Consider the following 20,113-nt stretch of genomic DNA (forward strand, 5'->3'; position numbering starts at 1 on the left):
GGGTTAAACCACAGAGCCTAGGACTTGCCGATCAGAAGGTTGGCGGTTCGAATCCCTGCGACGGGGTGAGCTCCTGTTGCTTGGTCCCTGCTCCTGCCAACCTAGCAGTTCGAAAGCATGAAGTGCAAGTAGACAAATAGGTACCGCTCTGGCGGGAAGGTAAACCGCATTTCCGTGCACTGCTCTGGTTCGCCAGAAGTGGCTTAGTCATGCTGACCACATGAGCCGGAAGCTGTATGCCGGCTCCCTTGGCCAATAAAGTGAGATGAGCGCCGCAACCCCAGAGTCAGCCACGACTGGACCTAATGGTTAGGGGTCCCTTTACCTTTATAAAGGGGAATTACCAGGAAACTTATTTTAGAGGCTTAAACAAGCCTGGCAACAAGTTATCCGCTGTGTAAGTTTAAAAAGGGGAATGTTGCTCTGCTAAATTATAGAACTTGTTAACGCAAGTTGGAAAGGATATTATTAAACAATATATCGTCTCCCGCCTCCCTGAACATTCCCACAGGAATTGTAGTCCAAGACATCTGGAAGGCCGAAGGCTGGGGATGCTTGAAGTACATCCTTCTTTGTATGGGATAAAAGTTAGAATATATCTGTGAGAGAGGACTCTGTATTCATTTAGCTTCTTTTTTTCCCCTCTCCCTCTTTTTTTACTGTTTTTTTTGTTTAGATTAGTTTGGTGTTGTTTTTTTACTCTAACGTGACAAGTTTTAATAAAACTTTATTTAAAAAAGGAATATGCCACTAACTTGGTGCCACATCAGTGGGGTGGTTTTCACTGAGCTATCAAGACAAGGGAATCCAGCCATCTATTGTGTCTTTATGCTGGAGTCAAGACCACTGCATGAAATAGAGGTTTTAATTTAATTTAATTGAACTAGTTTAATTTGAATGAGAATGGAAACCAATGATGATTTTTAAAAACAACAGCCTCTTGGGAAATGTGGCATCAACATGGCCCAAGACGCAAACAGGTTAAATTTGGACTTAAAAACAACAACAATAACACCCTTATCTCCCTCCCACTTAGAAGCAACCTGCCCTCTCTTTTCTCTTCCTTTCTCTTCTTTTTAATATAACATTTCTCCCAAAGCATTATTCATTTTGATAGCCAGAAACAGCGTAGCGCATAAATAGGAGAAAGCCATTCATTTGTGAAAAATGATACCGAGCGTGACTGAGAAGATAAATTCTTCATGTAAGTGTAAGGGTGTGGGGGGGGGGATAGAGAAGAAGAAGGAGAAGAAAGTATGTTACAACTTTTCATGTCATGCATATCTTCTCATTTTACATCGCCCTCAGCTACAGAGCAAGTATCTGCGCTTGAGTTAAGTGTTGGGCATAGACTGCAGATTTAAATGTCTCTTGAAGTTGGCTTTAAAGGACTGGTCGTTCCAGTGGTTTCCCATCAAGGTTTTGAACAGGGCAGATGCTGGCCAATTCAAGGCAGTCAGATGTAGGAGCTGGTCATTTATGCATCACCACACAAACACACACACACACACACAGAGAGAGAGAGAGAGAGAGAGACAGACAGACAGACAGACAGACAGACAGACAGACAGACAGACAGAAAGACAGACAGACAGACAGACAGACAGACAGACAGACAGAGGCAGAATTGCATAACATATGCATCTACTAATTTGTAGATGTCGGGTAATGTCAGGGAACTGCCATTGGGAGAACAGGAGGTGAAGGGACTCCCAGAGGTTGAGAGAGACTTATCAGCTGAGGAAGGAACCAGCAGGGGGAGGGAAGGAGCTCCTAGGGAAAGTGAGTCGGGAGGATGGCTCAGAGACACTTCCAGCGAAAACAGTGGGGAGGTTTCAGGACCTCCTATAGGGACACCCACTCCTCGCCGGAAACTGTCACGCCGAGAGTCCAGAAGGCGGGTTTCCGTTAAGGAGCTTTTATGCTGGAAGAAATTCCATAAACGCCCACTGTCGGATTCTACCAGCGACTGACGGAGCCATGCTTAGGAGCTCCGTTACAGACAGAGGTTTGCATTCATAGCCAAACTCTGAGGGACTAGGGATTTCACGCACAAGCAGCTCATCATCCCATCACAACAATCCGACAGTCCCTGAAAGCAGCTTGTGCAGAGAGGCATCATGAGCAACCCAGCCGGAACCGGAGAAGCAGGAGGAGCTGGAGCGGGTCCAAGCCTGGAAAAAAGGTACCGGGTGTTGGAGGTCCAGCTAGCGCTGCAAACGGCGAGGCTCGAGGAGAGGAGGGCGCAGGATGCAGAAAAGGCAAAAGGGACCCCACTGGCAAGAAAGATGCCAGGATTGGTGCAGAAGTTTGGGGGGGATCCCAGGAACTATCAAGCCTTCAGGACAGAGATGCAGTATGCTCTCAATCTGCAGTTTGACGACTTTCCCGACGAGGAATCGCGAGTGGCGTTTGTGGTGGGCCATCTCGAAGGGGGGGCAAGAGACTGGGTTAGACCCCTGATGGCAGGGAATAATGCCGTCCTGAAGGACACGAGGAAGTTTTTTCGTGCCATGGACCTGATGTTTTCTAGCGACATTGAGCAGGGAGTGGTGCGCAGACAGTTGATGGCTTGCAAACAGGGGAGCCGATCTGTCCGTGAGTACTGGACTGAGTTTACCATGTTGATCCATAAATTGGGGTGGGATCTATCGGCGGAACCCATTCAAATGCTTTTCGAAGAGGGGCTTTCTTCGGCGGTGAAAGACGAACTTTCCCGGGCGCCCAGGGCGGAGTCTATGGACCAGCTGACCAAATCAGCGCTCACCATTTGAGCGCGCCAGGAGGCGAGAGCCTTGGAGAAGCGGGAAGGGAAAGGGGAGCGTTGGAGGGATTTCCGCATTCCAGAGATTCCGGAGCCAACTTTCCCGTCAGGAGAGCCGATGGAAATTGGAACAGCGCGCGCGCGCGCAATTTCAAATCCCAGTGAAGGGCGGAAGAAGGAGGGGAAGAGCGCCAAGAAATGTTATCTCTGCCAGCAGCCAGGTCACTTTGCCAGAGTCTGTCCACAAAGAAAGGAATGGCAAGGGGTGGCGGGAGCTGTTGGGGGAAAGGAGGAGGAAGTCCAGGAGCAAGTAAAAGCCAACGCCTGGCTGCCACCGTCAGGGCACAGCAGCCAGGCCAAGGAGCAGTAAAAGTGCCCACGCCGGAACCTCCAAGACCAGCTCTAGTGATAGAGGTGTTGCTAGAGCTGCCAAACGGACACCCACTAAAGAGAAAGGCGCTTTTGGACTCAGGCAGCTCCTGTAATTTTATGAGTAAGGAGTTTGCAGCTGAACACCAGATACAGACCATCCCTTTAAGTAACCCCTTGCAGGTGACCACGATCGATGGGAGGGAGCTGTTGGGAGGAGAAGTCAGCCTACAGACCGTCCCAATGGTAATGAGGGTGGCCAGGCACACCGAAAGAATAGCGTTCAAAGTGGCCACCTTGGGAGGGGCTCCCATTATTTTGGGGATGAGCTGGCTAGCGTTGCATGATCCGCTAGTGGGCTGGCATCAGAGAGTGGTCTCCTTTGGTTCAGCACATTGCCTAGAACACTGCAAAGAGGGGAAGGCTCCGGAAGGGGCAAAGGCCTTCCTAGCAGGGATGGAAGTAACGGACAAAGGGAAGGTGCCCAAACAATACGCTGACCTAAGCAATGTCTTCAGCGAAAGGGAAGCAGACAAACTACCACCGCATAGAGCCTTTGACTGCCAAATCAATCTAGTCCCTGGGGCCCAGCTCCCAGTGGGCAAGCTGTACGCCATGTCAGACAGGGAAATGCAGGAGTAAAGGGAGTTTATTGATAAAAACCTGAAGCGAGGTTTCATCAGAGAGTCCAGAGCGGTGGGGGGCAGCCCAGTGTTTTTTGTGGACAAAAAAACACACGGATAAACCGAGACTGGTCTTGGACTACCGGGCCCTAAATGCCGTGTCGGAACCAGTGGCTTTCCCTATGCCCAGGATTGATGACATTTTGACCAGGGTGAGGAAGGGAAAGATTTTTACTAAACTGGACCTGAGGGGAGCATACAACCTGATACGGATAAGGAAGGGGGATGAATGGAAGACCACCATGTTCACCCATTTGGGGGCTTTCGAATATCTCGTTATGCCCTTTGGATTACAAGCAGGCTCAGCATGTTTTCAATCGTTCATGAACCACGTCCTGGGACCTCTGCTCTACAAGAATTGCGTGGCGTTCCTTGATGACGTGTTAGTATATTCAGAGAATGAGGAGCAGCATGTAAAGGACGTCAGGGAAGTGTTGAGCCAACTGCAAGCTAACCAGCTGTGGGTGAAATTGGAGAAGTGTCAGTTTCACACCAAGGAGGTGGAATTCCTGGGGTACCGCTTGTCAGACAAGGGATTAGCCATGGATCCAGGCAAGGTCCAGGCGGTGCTGGAATGGAAGACACCGAAAACGAAAAAGGATGTGCAAAGATTTTTAGGATTTGGGAACTTTTATCGTAAGTTCATCAAGAACTTTGCCCACCTAACGGCTCCCATTACGGACTGTCTCAGTAGCAAGAAGAAATTTGCTTGGACGGCGGAGGTGGAGCAAGCATTTGAAGAATTGAAAAGGGCATTCGCTTCGGAAGAACAGCTCCTGCATGTGGATCTACAAAAACTGATGAGAGTGGAAACTGATGCATCAGACCGGGCGGTGGGGGCGGTGCTTCTTCAGCCGGGGAAGAGTAAGTCGGAGTGGAGACCGTGTGCCTTCTTCTCGCGTAAGCTAAACAAATCCGAGAGGAACTACACGGTATATGACCGAGAACTACTCGCCATTCACGAAGCGTTCTGGAGATGGAGACACTTACTAATTGGTGTGCAACATAAGGTGCAAGTGTGCACGGATCACAAGAATTTAGAGTATTGGAGAACGGCACGAGTGCTCAACCAACGACAAGTGAGATGGGCCCAGGAGTTCTCCAAGTTTAATTTTGAAATTTGCTATGTGCCAGGTCCGGAAAACGTCAGGGCGGATGCTCTCTCACGCAAACCTGAATATTTGGAGGGGGAGGGAGCACCCGAAGGGAGACATATCATCCCAGAGGACCGCTGGGTGTGTGGGGCGGCATTGGTGGGGCAAAGGGAACTGGTAGAGGAAACGGAGAATGATGAATACGCCCAGAATAAGCTCAGATGTCTAAGGGGAGAGGGAGAAAACCCCGGAGGTTTTGAAGAAAGAAACGGGGCATTGTATTACAAAGGGGCACTATATATACCCGAAGGGGAATTGAGAGGGAGAGTACTCAGACAGCTGCACGACAGCCCCACAGCGGGGCATTTTGGGCAACACAAGACCATGTGGTTGGTTACCAGGGAATTTTGGTGGCCCAAGGTGAGGGAAGATGTACGGGAATATGTAAGAGGGTGTGACCAATGCCAGCGAGCCAAAGGAGAAAGGCGGGCGCCGGCAGGGTTATTAGAACCGTTACCCACACCAGAACGACCATGGGAGGCGGTATCGATAGATTTTATGACTGACCTGCCAAAATCCAAAGGGAAAACCGCCATCCTGGTCATAGTAGACCTGTTAACTAAGATGGGCCACTTTGTAGCTTGCTCACATGCAGTCACGGTGGAGGAGACAGCGAAATTGTTTGTAGAACATATTTTTAGGCTGCATGGCGCCCCCTTGAGGGTGGTCTCAGACAGAGGTAAACAATTTACGTCCAGGTTCTGGAGGAAGCTCATGAGCTTACTGCACGTAGAGGTCAATTTTTCGACTGCCCGACACCCTGAAACTAACGGGCAGGCGGAAAGAGCAAACGGTATCCTCCAACAATACCTGAGGTGTTATGTCAATGACAGAGAGAACGATTGGGTCGAGAAGTTGGCGCTGGCGGAATTTGCCTACAATAATGCGGAGAATGTGTCCACCGGGATGAGCCCCTTTTTGGCTAATTATGGGTGCCACCCCAGGGCATTTCCAGGGGGAGGAGGGGAGAGATGGAGCGTCCCGGCCGCCGAACATTTTGTAGAAGAAATGGAAGCTATCCATCGTCAACTCCAACTCAACTTAGAAAGGGCCAAAGAAGAATATAAGAGGCAGGCAGACAAGAACAGGAGGGAAGGTGAAACCATAAGGGTGGGGGATCAGGTGTGGCTGTCAACCCAAGGGTTGCCGTTCAAGGGGGGTTGCAAGAAATTGAGACCCAAAAGATTGGGACCATTTGAGGTCATTCAACGGGTCAACCCAGTGGCCTTCAGGCTCCGGTTACCGAACCACATGAAACTGCACCCAGTGTTCCACAGGTCATTACTGTCACCGTATAGGGGGGAAGGTGAAGGGGTTTCCACACGGGGACCAGTCTTAGAAGAGAGGGAAAGCAGCAACCATGTGGTGGAAATCATCGACTCCAGGTGGAAGGGTAATCAGGTGGAGTATTTGGTAGCGTGGGAAGGGGAACCGGAGTCAGAAAACACCTGGGTGACGGCAGAGGAGGTCAATGACGAGCTTTTGATCGAAACGTTTCATCAAAGGTTCCCCAGGAAACCTCAGTCAGTAGCGAGGTTCCGGAGGGAGTACTTTGGCACCACCGACGAGGAGGAGGAACTGGAAGGATTCGCGGAATCGGAGTTGGAAGAAGGAATAGACTCCGATGAGGAGGAGTACTTAGAAACCAGAAACAGCAACCGGTGGAGGGAAATGTTCGAGACTTCGGAAGATGAGGGAGGTTCTTTCAGGGGTTTTGCTCCTTCGCCGCCCGCAGAGGAGGGAAGGGGAGGGGGTGAAGGGGGCCCTGGAGGGGAGGTGGATGTCAGGGAACTGCCATCGGGAGAACAGGAGGTGAAGGGACTCCCAGAGGTTGAGAGAGACTTATCAGCTGAGGAAGGAACCAGCAGGGGGAGGGAAGGAGCTCCTAGGGAAAGTGAGTCGGGAGGATGGCTCAGAGACACTTCCAGCGAAAACAGTGGGGAGGTTTCAGGACCTCCTATAGGGACACCCACTCCTCGCCGGAAACTGTCACGCCGAGAGTCCAGAAGGCGGGTTTCCGTTAAGGAGCTTTTATGCTGGAAGAAATTCCGTAAATGCCCACTGTCGGATTCTACCAGCGACTGATGGAGCCATGCTTAGGAGCTCCGTTACAGACAGAGGTTTGCGTTCATAGCCAAACTCTGAGGGACTAGGAATTTCACGCACAAGCAGCTCATCATCCCATCACAGGTAACTATGATTTAAATGCAGCCACAGAAATATAGCAGCATGGAATTGTAGAGTTGGAAGGGAAGCTGAGTATCATTTATACAACCCCCAGCAATGCAGGAATCTCAACCAAAGCATCCACGACAGATGGCCATCGAACCTCTGCTTTAAAAACCTCTAAGGAAAGAGAGTTCACAACCTCCCGAGGGAGAATGTTCCACTGTCAAACATTTCTTACTGTCAGAAAGTTCTTCCTGATGTTTGAGTTTGAATCGCCTTTCTTGCAGCTTGAACCCATTGGTTTGGGTCCAGAGCAGGAGAAAACAAGCTTGTTCCCTCTTCCATGTGACAGCTCTTTAGATATTTGAAGATGGCTATCAAATCTCTTATCAATCTCCTCTTTTTCAGGCTAAACATACCCAACTCCCTTGACCATTCCTCATAAGGCTTGGTTTCCAGACCCTTGATCAACTCAGTTTCCCTCCTCTACACACGTGTCAGTTTATCGATATCCTTCTTAAAGTGTGGCACCCAGGAATGAAGACAGTATTCCAGGTATGGTCTGACCAAGGCAGAATAGAGCAGTATTATGACTTCATCTTCATTCATTTCTGTGGCTCTACTCTGAGGATCATTGTACATGCATGTGTGAACCAGACCTCAGCGTGCCAGTAATTAAATAGATGCAATTTCAGATGTTTCAACCAACACACCACTCCCCCCTAACACTAAGACAAGCACATGTGCTCCTAACCTTAATTACATCCTCAGTTCCCACAAGGCAAATTCTGCAGAAGCTCATTAATTTAAACAAGGAATGTTCGTATGAACTCCTGGAAAAAAAGAAAGAAAAGAAAAATGGCAGAAAACAGGTGCTTTAATGTAATTTAGGAAGGATTAGACTCTCCAATTCTTAAAATAATGGCATTTGTAGTGGGCTGAGAAGGGAGGGGAAGGGGAGAGGAATGGATAAAAAAGTTGGAATCATTGCAGCCTTAAGTAGCGGAAGAGGGGACGTTGTTCAATTTATTCTCCTGGCCTTTTATGTTTTTCATGATGGAACGTGAGTTGTTTGCCCACGACGGGGCTGCAAATGAAGGGACCGGCGTGTGATTCAGTGATAAACAAAAACATCAGACAGTAATCAGGGGAATGAGAAATAGAATTACAAGCTCGCATTATTGCCGTTCCACTGGATTTTAACTGCTAGCCATTTTATTCTGCATACTCTATCAAAAGAAATGTGCATTTGGCTTGCATTGCCGATGACACTTTCAAGGTCTTTGCCTTCATTAAATTTTTATACAATAGGGTTTCTTAAAAAAAAAAAAGTATTTGGGTGGGGATTGGGGGGTGGGGGGGGGGGAGAGAAGCCAAGCTTCTCTGGTTCGACCCAGCACATGGAAGAAGAAATAATTACATTGCAAGGCTGCTTAATAAAACAGAGGAAAACATGATGCCGACATTTTATTAGTAATCTCTGTTTTCATATGTATACATATTCCAGCCACACTTTTAAAGGTCTTCCTAGCAAACAACCTAGGCTGAATGAATAGATATAGATAATATAGGTATATGACAATGTTTGTAGATGGATGTGCATAAATGGATGACCAAAAAAAAAAAAAAAAGACTGTTCAAGGTGAATTGGCAGACATGATTTCATTGCAAACCGTCCTGAGCATTTTAATAGAAATGGTGTAGAAGGGTTGAATGACTGAATGGCTATGGGATATACCAGGTATATGTGTTGGGCAGTCAAAGATGCATGCCAACTGAGCATCCCTCATGGGAGGCACCACCAATGATGCCTCATCTTCTGATCATAGGGTCCACGATGATTGACAAATGGGGAGGCTGAATGCTTGAATGAATAGGACTCAAATTTATACTAGTGGTGTGAAACAAGGTTCTGTTTTTCAGACTCATCCTCAAATTATTTTAGATTTTTTGTAGGTGAGGCGTTTGGGGCTTTCAAGGTGGCCAAGAGTGGTTTGTGCGGGTTATCTGCAGCCTCCCTGCCTGCCCATATTTCCTGACTCAAAAAAAGATGCATTTACTTAGGGATGCGGGTAGCGCTGTAGGTTAAACCACAGAGCCTAGGACTTGCAGATCAGAAGATCAGCGGTTCAAATTCACACGACGGGGTGATCTCCCGTTGTTTGGTCCCTGCTCCTGCCAACCTAGCAGTTCGAAAGCACATCAAAGTGCAAGTAGATAAATAGGTACCGCTCCGGCGGGAAGGTAAACGGCGTTTTCGTGCGCTGCTCTGGTTCGCCAGAAGCGGCTTAGTCATGCTGGCCACATAACCCGGAAGCTGTATGCCGGCTCCCTCGGCCTATAGTGCCAGATGAGTGCCGCAACCCCAGAGTCGGTCACAACTGGACCTAATGGTCAGGGGTTCTTTACCTTTACCTTACTTAATGGATATCTTTCTTGGGGCTTTGACCGAAGTTTGGGCACCCAGGAAGACAGTGCAGCCTCCTCTCCAACATTTTCCCAATGGAAATAGGGACACCCCATTGCAGGAATCTTTAGCTCATTGTGGGGGATTGAACCCACAACCCTAAGATTAAGAGTCTCTACGAACAGAGCCATCCCTCAGGGCAAACTCAACACAGTGCATCATTGAACCCTGGAACTTGCTCCCACAAGATTTAATAATGCCCACAAATGTGGGTGACATTAAAATTGGACAAATTCATGGAGCATAAAGCTATCATTGGCTACTAGCCATGAAGGCTATGTTCTGCATCTGCTGCCAGAGCTTCTAAATGCCAGTTACTTGGAATCACAAATGGGCAGAATACTGTGGTACCCAAGTCCTGCTTGCTGGCTTCCCACAGGCATCTGGTAGGCCACTGGTGGACCGGAACTAAATGGACCATTAGTCTGATCCAGCAAACTTTTCTTATATCCTCATGCATCCTGCCTACGAGAATTTCAGCAACTGTTTTTCTTCCCCTTTGGTGATTTTTGAATGCAGTTTATTTCCTCTTTAACATTTGGAGATTTATTTATTTTTCAAGGCAGATGTGCTTTTCTCTTTTGGCAAAGCACTAGTTTATGGTATTTGGAGCCAACTTAAATTTCCAAAAGGTTTTATAGGCAGCTCCATAAGAAACAAGGATCCACCCCAATAAATATGGCCAATGGCCAGGGATGATGGGAGCTGTAGTCTAACCACCTTTATAAAGCACCACATTGAATATCTGTGCCTTAAAGCATCCCAGTCTAGATGTTATCAGGATAACGGGAAACTGAGCTCCAGTCTCTTCTCCCCACCCTACCAATTAACCGCCCCTTTGGGTAGGATTCATACTGGAGCCTGGAAATTTATGTGGGACATTCTCAACTGCTGTCTTCTCTTCCATCTGCTGACCAGTGGTTTGTTAATTTAGGAAAAGAGTGAGCTGCAAATGCAGCTTAGATATAGCTGATCTTATAAACAGGCCCTGAAGGGAGAACCTGCCAATAAAATTATAGAAAATTCAGCCAGATGTGGGATTTATTACAGAGCAAGTTTGAATGATGTTTGTAACTCCAATATCTTATCGGAACACACTTTCCCCGCATTACCTTTGCGTATAAACAGGGCTCATATACCTGTGTGGTTTGTTCGCTGACAACCTTTTCGTAGCAAAGGGGTGGGTCACGACTGTCACACAACAGGATCGACCAACCTGCCTTGACAGCTCTTTAATCTAATGGGATACTGTGCATTTATCTTGCCTGATATGAACATGATGCGCCTTCCCTCCCTTGGGATTGCACATAATTCTAACTCTCCTGTCCCCAGTTTTCTAGACCTATGCACCAGACACTCCTGCTGTGAAATTCTAGGATGATTGATACCTCCGAGTTTCTAACAGCCAATTGCTCTCTACTCCTAATAATGATGGCATATTATGATGAACTTTCTGGTGGTAAGAGCTGTTCAACAATGGAACGGACCTTGGGAAGTGGTGAACTATGCTTCCTTGGAGGTTTATAAACAGAGTTTGGATGGCCTTCTGTCGGGGATTCTTTAACTGTGATTCCTGCATTGCAAGATGTTGGACCAGATGAAACTTGGGGTTGATTACACTTCTATGAGACTTTGGTTCCATGGTACCAGTGGGGAAAGTCTTCCTGTCCTTCTTTTGGGGCTTTTCTGAAGGCATCAGTGTGGTCACTGCAGGATGAACAATTCTGGACTAGGTGGATATTAGTTTCCTCCGGCAGAGTCCTTGGTGTTTGGAACACAGGATGCTACCTCAGAGCAAGTCAGACCATTGGTCTATCCATCTCAGCATTCTGAGTGGCCTGGCAGGTCACATTTTATCTTGGTCCTGGGTAGTTGATCCTGCACCAAGAGGAATATCCACAAGGCCCTGCTGCCATTGGTCAATTTCAGCAGCAGGGGATGATCCGGCCTGCCATATGCTGGTTCATGAGAATGGCCCCAGGGTCCACCTACAATGCTGCTCGTGCCAGAAAGGCAAATAGACCTATCTGAAGCCTTATGTGGAAAAACAGGGAAAGGGCCAAAGCACAGTGGTGGAGCATATGCATGGCTATATGTGTGGACCAATGAAATGTCAGGGATTTGGACCTGGAAACTTTTGCTTATAAATCATGTGCTTGATTATTGCAGCTCCTTTGTTTCCTCTCTGCCAGCAAACCAGTGGCTGACAGGAAGAATCAGCTATGACTGTTGATTGCAAATATTGTCTCACTTGTTGGTTTCTCCAGCTGTTCTCTATGTCCACTGGTGGAAGGAAAGAGATTAGAAAGTCCCTTTAATTCTTTTCCCTCTCCCCAGTTCTTCATCTCAGAGGGAAGCTGAATAAATTTCTTCCTATCCATTCCAGTGCCTCTATCTATAGTTCCCAAGTTGTCCCATTTTCCAACTTCTGACTTTTCTCTGTGAGCTGCCTTGGCTTCTGGGGAAAGCACAAAAGCATCTCCATCACTTTTGCACCAAGCTTGTCCCTATCCAATGCTGCTTGCTTATTGTGTCAGTGTCACAGATCCCAGCCAGAGCCTGGGTATGGGAGAAAATGGGATGTGCTTCACATTTAAAGATGAACCTATCCAATTTGCACTTTTCAAAACAATGCATGAACTGAAACACAGTCATCCTTTGAAAATTGTGCTTCTCCAAATTATACAATGCAGTTTTCCGGCCAAGTCATGTGGACAAAAATGTATATATTAAAGTGTGCATGTGTTAATGAAAATAGCACACCAAAATGCATTTCACTGGGAAAACCTGCATAAAACCTGTGCATATTAGGAGAAATTTGTATTGAAATGTTGGTGAATTTTCAGGAGAACTTTAAAAATGAATGCACTGCTGAGAAACTGTGCAGACCTGAATTTAAACTGGAAAAACACAAGAAACTGAAATTGATAGATCTGAGCATCCATACACAACAAGCCCAGCCACTCTGCCTCTCTCTCAGATTCTTTGCTGCTGCTGGGGCCCTGACCCCAGGCAATTAGCCAATCAACCTAATGTGATTTTGCAGTTTCCCAAATGTATCTTACATTTAGCAGATTTTACTCAGTATCTGATCTTCACCAATAGTCCATTTCCCCCCACCCAGTTGCAGAAAGAGCTCCATTTCTGTATCAAAACTACAACCTTTCTCCCGTTCTAAGCCTCTGCTTCTAAATGCTTGCTAAATTTGTTTCCAGCATGCTGGCTCTCTTTGTCCATTTCAGAAATCAGTTACCGTCAACGTGAAGAATTTCCCTCTAAAATCCCTAAGTGCCTGGCCTTTACTTGGTGTCAGTCCATGCCCTTTTCTCTTCCAGCCCATTAGACTTTCAAGTCTTCTATTGGACATATCTCCTCAACACATCCTAATTTTCCCTTATTAGAAAAGGAGGAGGCAAGCACCAAGTTTCTGATATCATTTTGGCAGAATCTGCCAGGAGTGACAATGTTGTCTGTGCACCTGCTACTGGCACCCCATTGAAATCCTCCCCCACTGAAACCCTCCCCCTATCACCTACCATGTTCCTCCACCATGCATGAAATAACTTCTTCATCTCCTTCTCCTCCTTTGAGAATCTCTTGAAGCCCTACTTTGGCAAAAAGGCATTCCTGACTCAGCTCCATTCTCACCATTCAACTCTCTCCTAACCCAAGTTAGGCTTGAGAGTCTTGGGAAAGCATTTGAAAAATAACAAGGACAGCATGAGGATGTCTCAGTAGGGGTGGGCAACCTTTCTTGAAGCTGAGGACCATGTTCTAATGGCGGAAAGTAGTTGGCACTGCATACCAGTAGCAGGTCAAAAATAGTCACCCATTTCCTTTTCACTCTCTCCTTCTCTTTGTCCCTTTCATTATCTATTCATCCATCATCTTCTCTCTCTCTCTCTCTCTCCATGGTGGTTGAGTTATAATTTGAGCTGCAATCTCAGACATTTTGTTGGGGTTGGGTGGTTCTGGCTCCATACAAACCCCCACCAAGGCAACATTCACACCATGCATTTAAAGCACTATGATGTAACAGTCATTGCTATCCCCAAAGAATTCTAGGGGCTGTAGTTTGTTCAGGATGCCGAGGTTTGTTAGGAGCCCCTTATTTCCAGAGTTCCCCATGAAGAGGGATTGGCTATTAAATCACTCTGTGTAAAAGAGAGTAGGTAGGGTTGTAAGAGAAAGAGTGGCCTTCATTCTCTGTGTCAGTCCTTGGCCACATTCACACCATGAATTTAAGGCACTGATATCACTGTTAAACCTCTCTAGGAATAGTAGCTGTGCAAGAGGAATAGGGACGCGGGGGGTGCTGTGGGTTAAATCACAGAGCCTAGGACTTGCCGATCAGAAGGTTGGCGGTTCGAATCCCTGCGACGGGGTGAGCTCCCATTGCTCGGTCCCTGCTCCTGCCAACCTAGCAGTTCGAAAGCACAAAAAGTGCAAGTAGATAAATAGGTACCACTCCGGCGGGAAGGTAAATGGCGTTTCCATGCGGTGCTCTGAAGCGGCTTAGTCATGCTGGCCACATGACCCGGAAGCTGTATGCCGGCTCCCTCGACCAATAAAGCAAGATAAGCACAGCAACCCCAGAGTCGGCCACAACTGGACCTAATGGTCAGGGGTCCCTTTACCTTTACCTTTAACAACTCTACACCCTTAACAAACTATGTATCCCACAATCCTTTGGGTGAAGGTGTGACTGTTACAAGCGGTATCCTAGTTCTTTAAATGTATGGTGTTAATGTGGCCAAAGATGGAAAGATGGCTGCTCTCAGATAAGTCAGAGGTTTCTATTACAAGGCTACCTACTCTGCTTGACTTTGTTGAAAAGCACCCTGCTTTATAATAATAATAATAATAAATTTTATTTATATCCCGCCCTCCCCAGCCAAAGCCGGGCTCAGGGCGGCTAACAACAATCAAATAATCAAACAATCAAATAAACCAACATTCTAAAAATATTTCATTATAAAATTAATTAAAATCAAGTTGATGGCAACCATTAAGCAAAACTCTGTGCAGGTTGCCAGAGGAGGGAGTCAGGCTGCGCCCTGACCAAAGGCCTGGTGGAACAGCTCTGTCTTGCAGGCCCTGCGGAAAGATGTCAGGTCCCGCAGGGCCCTAGTCTCTTGTGACAGAGCGTTCCACCAGATTGGAGCCGCAGCCGAGAAGGCCCTGGCTCTAGTTGAGGCCAGCCTAACCTCTCTGAGGCCTGGGACCTTCAGGATGTTTTTATTTGCAGACCGTAGGTTTCTTTGTGGGGCATACCAGGAGAGGCGGTCCCGTAGGTACGAGGGTCCTAGGCCGTATAGGGCTTTAAAGGTTAAAACCAGCACCTTAAACCTGATCCTGTACTCCACCGGGAGCCAGTGCAGCTGATATAGTACCGGATGAATGTGGTCTCGCAGCAAAGACCCCATAAGGAGTCTCGCCGCGGCATTCTGCACCCGCTGGAGTTTCTGGGTCAGTCTCAAGGGCAGCCCCACGTAGAGCGAGTTACAATAATCCAGTCTGGAGGTGACCGTCGCATGGATCACAGTGGCTAGGTCAGGGTGAGAGAGATTCTTTAACTTAGAAATCTATCCATGACCTCAAGAAGGACTGAGGCAGGGTTTCATCCACAAACATGCGTGTATGGAGTGGGTGGCAGAGGACGGAGGCAGTCGATGTTCTCTGTGGCTTTGCCCGATTCTCAAGAAAAAGCAAAGCTCACATAGGAGAGAAAACCTGGCGATGTCTCCAAATGGATCAAATACTCCGAACTTGATTCACACACTTGTCACTGATTTGACTGCGAACTATTAAGAAAGATGCAAAACTAGTGTAAGCTTCTTCTTCTTCTTTAATCCTTTGAAGGCTGTCTAGTAAAAAAGAGAGTTTCTTCTGCATGCAAGAATCCTACATAGAACAGATGGTGGTCCCATAAATAAATAATAAATTTCCTATCACCTTAGCGATTTTTCATCCCCAGCATCTGTTGGTTGAGAGCATCTTTTTTTTATTTATAAAAAGGGCCTTTTTTGTGGGTCTAAGAGACAATGAGCTCTTTTTTAAAAGAAGATCCTGGAAGGATGGATGTTACTCATGACTCCCATAGACAGGACCATATGTAGTCTGTGCTGCACAATAGATGAAGTTTCTTCTGTCCCCCCTCCCCCCACATCCCACCCATGTGAGCCAGATTCCGTGCCAAGAAAAGCTGAAATTGGTGATTGGTATACATTATGCAAATAAAGCGCATTTGCATAATTTGTTTTTTTGCGATTTATAGACTTTTACATATTCTCTTCCAGTTTTGCGAATTGTGGGGAAGGGTTGATGAGCAGGTGCAGAATTTGAAGCAAAACAGAGCAGGACTCTTGTCTGGTGCTGGGAACAGGAGGAGGAGGAAGTCAAGGGAGTGGGATGGATTTAGTTCTGCCAGGCAGGGCGCAAAACGGGTGGTGGAGGAACAACATGGAAACTTAAGAAGCAGGCCCATCTATTTATTATTATTTGATTATTTGTTGAATTTGTATACTTCTGTTCCTCCGCAGATCTCAGGGCAGTTCACAGCATAAAAATACAAGAACTGCTCCCCAGCACAAAATATTTAATAAAAACAAGAACAAAACAAACCAGGAACTCCCCTCCTTGCATCTCCTCCTGGAATGGTATGGTAATCGGTCAAAGGGATGGTAATCGGTCAAAGGCATGGGATGAAGAGGAATGTTTTCACCTGGTACCTAAAAGTTAGGAGTGTGGGTGGTGCTGTGGTCTAAACCACTGAGCCTCTTGGGCTTGCCGATCGGACGGTCGGCGGTTCGAATCCTTGCAATGGAGTGAGCTCCTGTTGCTCTGTCCCAGCTCCTGCCAACCTAGCAGTTCAAAAGCATGCCAGTACAAGTAGATAAATAGGCACTGCTGAGGTGGGAAGGTAAACAGCATTTCCATGCGCTCTGGTTTCCATCACAGTGTTCTGTTGCGCCAGAAGCGGTTTAGTCATGCTGGCCACATGACCTGTAAAGTGTTACGATATGAGTGCAATGCAGCTGCAAACAAGCAGCTCGATGTTTACATCACATGATGTGGCTAGTCCTGGGAAAGAATTCACATATGAGACCTTCCTGTTGTGTATGTGAAGGAAGTCTTACTGACTTGCTCGGAGAGAAGTCGGAGTGATCGGACATGTTTTTTGTACAGCTGTAAAGTCAGAAATAAATCGTAGAAATGTAATAGACTTTCTGACTTTCTTCTTTCTCCTGCTGGTATGCAAGCAGCAAAGGGGGTGTGCATCTTCCACGCTGGGGGATGTCGCCTATCAAGATCTTCCTGGACTTGCGGGGATGCCAGCCAGAGCAGATCACCGGTAAACAAGCTCCGGGAACCTTAGAGGGGGGCCAGCCTCTCCCGAGGGGGCTTGTTTTCCAACAGAAAGCTGTCTGTGAACAAACGCCGGCTCCCTCGGCCTGAAAGCGAGATGAGTGCTGCAACCCCATAGTTGCCTTTGACTGCACTTAACCGTCCAGGGGTCCTTTACCTTTTATCTTTTTACCATAGTGAAGGTGCCAGCTCAGCCACCCTGGAAAGAGCATTCCTCAAATGGGGAGCCACTTAGCATTGTCATGACCGACAATGAGTTCTTTAAGGTTTCAGGCAGTGAACATACCCAAAGCAAACAGGAGATGCCAGGGACTGAACCTGAGACCTTTACCACTGAACTACAGCCCTATCATTAAGCTATTATATCCCCCAACCCTACCTGGACACTCCAGGGACTGAACCTGGGAATGTTTTCCTGAAAAGCCCATGCATTCCACTCCACTTCAGCTACAGCTTCCATCCATGCATCTCAGGTAAGATGTGAATTGAGCTAGAAGTTTGGTGGGAGGGGTGTTGTATCTGTCTTTTGGTCCTTCAGTGTGCATCTCAGTAGCTGGCTACACTCCTTCACATAATGAGATGCCCTAAGCTTGAATTCCATGGTCTCCCACAAGAGTGCTCAAAATTGGAGGGGTGGGGAGAATTTGATTTAGTTTGCATAGTTAAGCTGTGGAACTCACTACCACAACTGGCAGTGATGACCCCCAACTTGGATGGCTTTAAACAAGGATTGGACAAATTCATGGGGGGACATGGTTATTGATGACTCCTAGCCATGGAGGCTGTGCTTTGTCCTCATGGCTGGAGGCAGTAGCTCTTCTGAATACCAGCTGCTGAATACAGGAGAGGAGAAGGCTTTTGTGCTCAGGTCCCACTTGCAGGTTTCAAGGGCGCCAACTTGGGTTTCAGCTTATGTGTGTCCAATGGCACCCATGACATAATGTGACATCATGAAGAACCGCAAGTCATGTCAGAGCTGCCAGAAGCACGGCTCTGCCCTCGCCGGTCCTGGAAGGATCCTTTAAAAAAGTCCCATATGCTCAGAGACTTTGCTCATGTTCATTGGGGGAGATAGGAAGCCCAGAGCACTTGTTCTTTAGATGTCCCTTTTATGAAGAGGCTTGTAGTGAGACCACTGATCCCCTGCTGGTGAGACTCGCTGAACTCCTGGAAAAGCAAAAAATTGACCTTTTCCTCTTAGGCAAAGATCATAAGATGACCCAGATAGTCGCCAGATTCTGTGTACAGATCTGTAGGCGCAGACCATCCCCCGACCCAAACTAGTTCATTAAGAAAATCCCCAAACTCAGTTCCGTGGGTGACTCTGGGTCATCTCTCTGCGGTAGCGTATCTTAAAGTTTTAAGTGTCTATATGCTTATCACATTTATAATTTTTAAATTTATTGTTGTACATTGTTTTAAATGTTTGTTTTCCTTATGGGATTGTACCCCCAGTGTGTTTTATAAACTGGTCTCTGACCGTAATCTATCTGTCTGTCTATCTATCTATCTATCTATCTATCATGTCCGATCCATGTGGTGTGGTGCTGAGTCCCCACAAAAAATTGTGGGGGCCCAGGCAACCAGGACCCCATAGAGTTGTCACCAGTGCAGGTTCCCCAGAGGCATCTAGCTGGCCACTGTGAGCACAGGATGTTCTTAAGTTTGGGGGGAATGAGAAATTGGGGGGGGGGACCCAAGATTGACCGATTTGCACATTTGTTTGGCCATTGTGAGTATCATAAGCTGGACTCATTGGGCGTTTGGTTTGATCTAGCAAGGCTCCTCTTAAGATCCTGCATATGCCCATCCAAGATCCATCCAACACAGTATGTTCTTGCAAGACCTCAATGGTAATTATGGAAATTACAAAGCTGAAGCGCTAACCAGGGTTCCCTGATAAATAAGTTTTCGCCTAAAAAAAAATAAAAAGGCATTTGAACAAATGGGTGCTCTCCAGTAGCATAATAGCAATGGCACAATCGATAAATTGCCAACAGTGTATGGCCTCGTAAAGCCCAAATTCAAAGTCATGAATTATAATCATCATTAGGGGAAATGACAAAAAGCATGAATCACGGCCCGCTCTGCCGCAGCGCACAGTGGTAAGTCTAAGGAGATGCAACTTTGTACTAATTACCGAAATGAAAAGATCTCCTGTAATAAATGCATCACAACATTTTATAAGCATGTATATATAAAAATATATTTCCAGAGCTGTAATCCCTACTAAGTGAAGGCATAAATTTAACTCTGAAGTGTTTCCAAGTTTTTGCAACTTTGCTCTGTGGAAGTTTACAAAAGTGGAATCTGAACCACTGGCGAAAGCCATGTTGCCAGATCATCATCCTGTATCTGTGAGACACACACACGAGAAAGAGAAAGAGAAAGAGAAAGAGAGAGAGAGAGAGAGAGAGAGAGAGAGAGAGAGCTTAACCATACAAACAGCTTGGGCAGGTGTTTGGTGAAGGAACATTTGAGGCAGGGGTGGGCAGACTTAAGACTGGTCCTGGCATACACAATACTAGTACTATGTACTTTATTACTGGATCCCTGAGATCCAAAACCAGATACAAAATAGTCCAGATGGACAGAGGTTCACTAAAAAAAATAGTTTATTTTCCTGACCTGAATCTTCCAAAGTCTCTCATTGGATTTCCATGAGTTCTAGGGCTACTGTCAAGCTTCAGGGAAATGGCTTCTTTCCCCCGTGGCAGTAGATAAGCAAAACAAAGGAAAAGAAGTCTGCTTACCAGTTGAAAAGTTTAATAATCACAGCGAGAGAACAAAGAACACATCTCCTAGAAATGGCGGTGCTCCCAATTAAGGGGCACTCCCCACTCCATCCCTATTAATCTACGCCACTCCTATGTCTTGTAATCTGAGTTTGTATCCTCTGCGCTGGGTGGCGTTGTGGTCTAAGCCACTAAGCCTCTTGGGCTTGCTGATCAGAAGATCGGCGGTTCGAATCCCCGCGACGAGATGAGCTCCCGTTGCTCGGTCCCTGCTCCTGCCAACCTAGCAGTTCGAAAGCACATCAAAGTGCAAGTAGATAAATAGGTACTGCTCCGGCGGGAAGGTAAATGGCGTTTCTGGTTCACCAGAAGCAGTTTAATCATGCTGGCCCCATGACCCAGAA

The 20,113-nt window shown here is 46.9% G+C and overlaps 1 protein-coding gene across 1 annotated transcript in view; it reads right to left on the reverse strand.

The window, feature by feature from the left end:
* Window positions 1–1,292: 1,292 nt before the first annotated feature.
* The window catches only part of RIT2 (Ras like without CAAX 2), a 261,056-nt gene continuing 242,235 nt past the window's right edge, over window positions 1,293–20,113 (reverse strand). The window contains exon 5 of the mRNA XM_083575907.1: window positions 1,293–1,469. Coding sequence (XP_083432033.1) covers window positions 1,335–1,469 — 135 coding nt within the window. The 3' untranslated portion in view covers window positions 1,293–1,334. The remainder of the gene's footprint in view (window positions 1,470–20,113) is intronic.

Source organism: Podarcis filfolensis, assembly GCF_964270895.1.
Source record: "Podarcis filfolensis genome assembly, chromosome: 11".
In the NCBI taxonomy this organism is placed as follows: Eukaryota; Metazoa; Chordata; class Lepidosauria; order Squamata; family Lacertidae; genus Podarcis; species Podarcis filfolensis.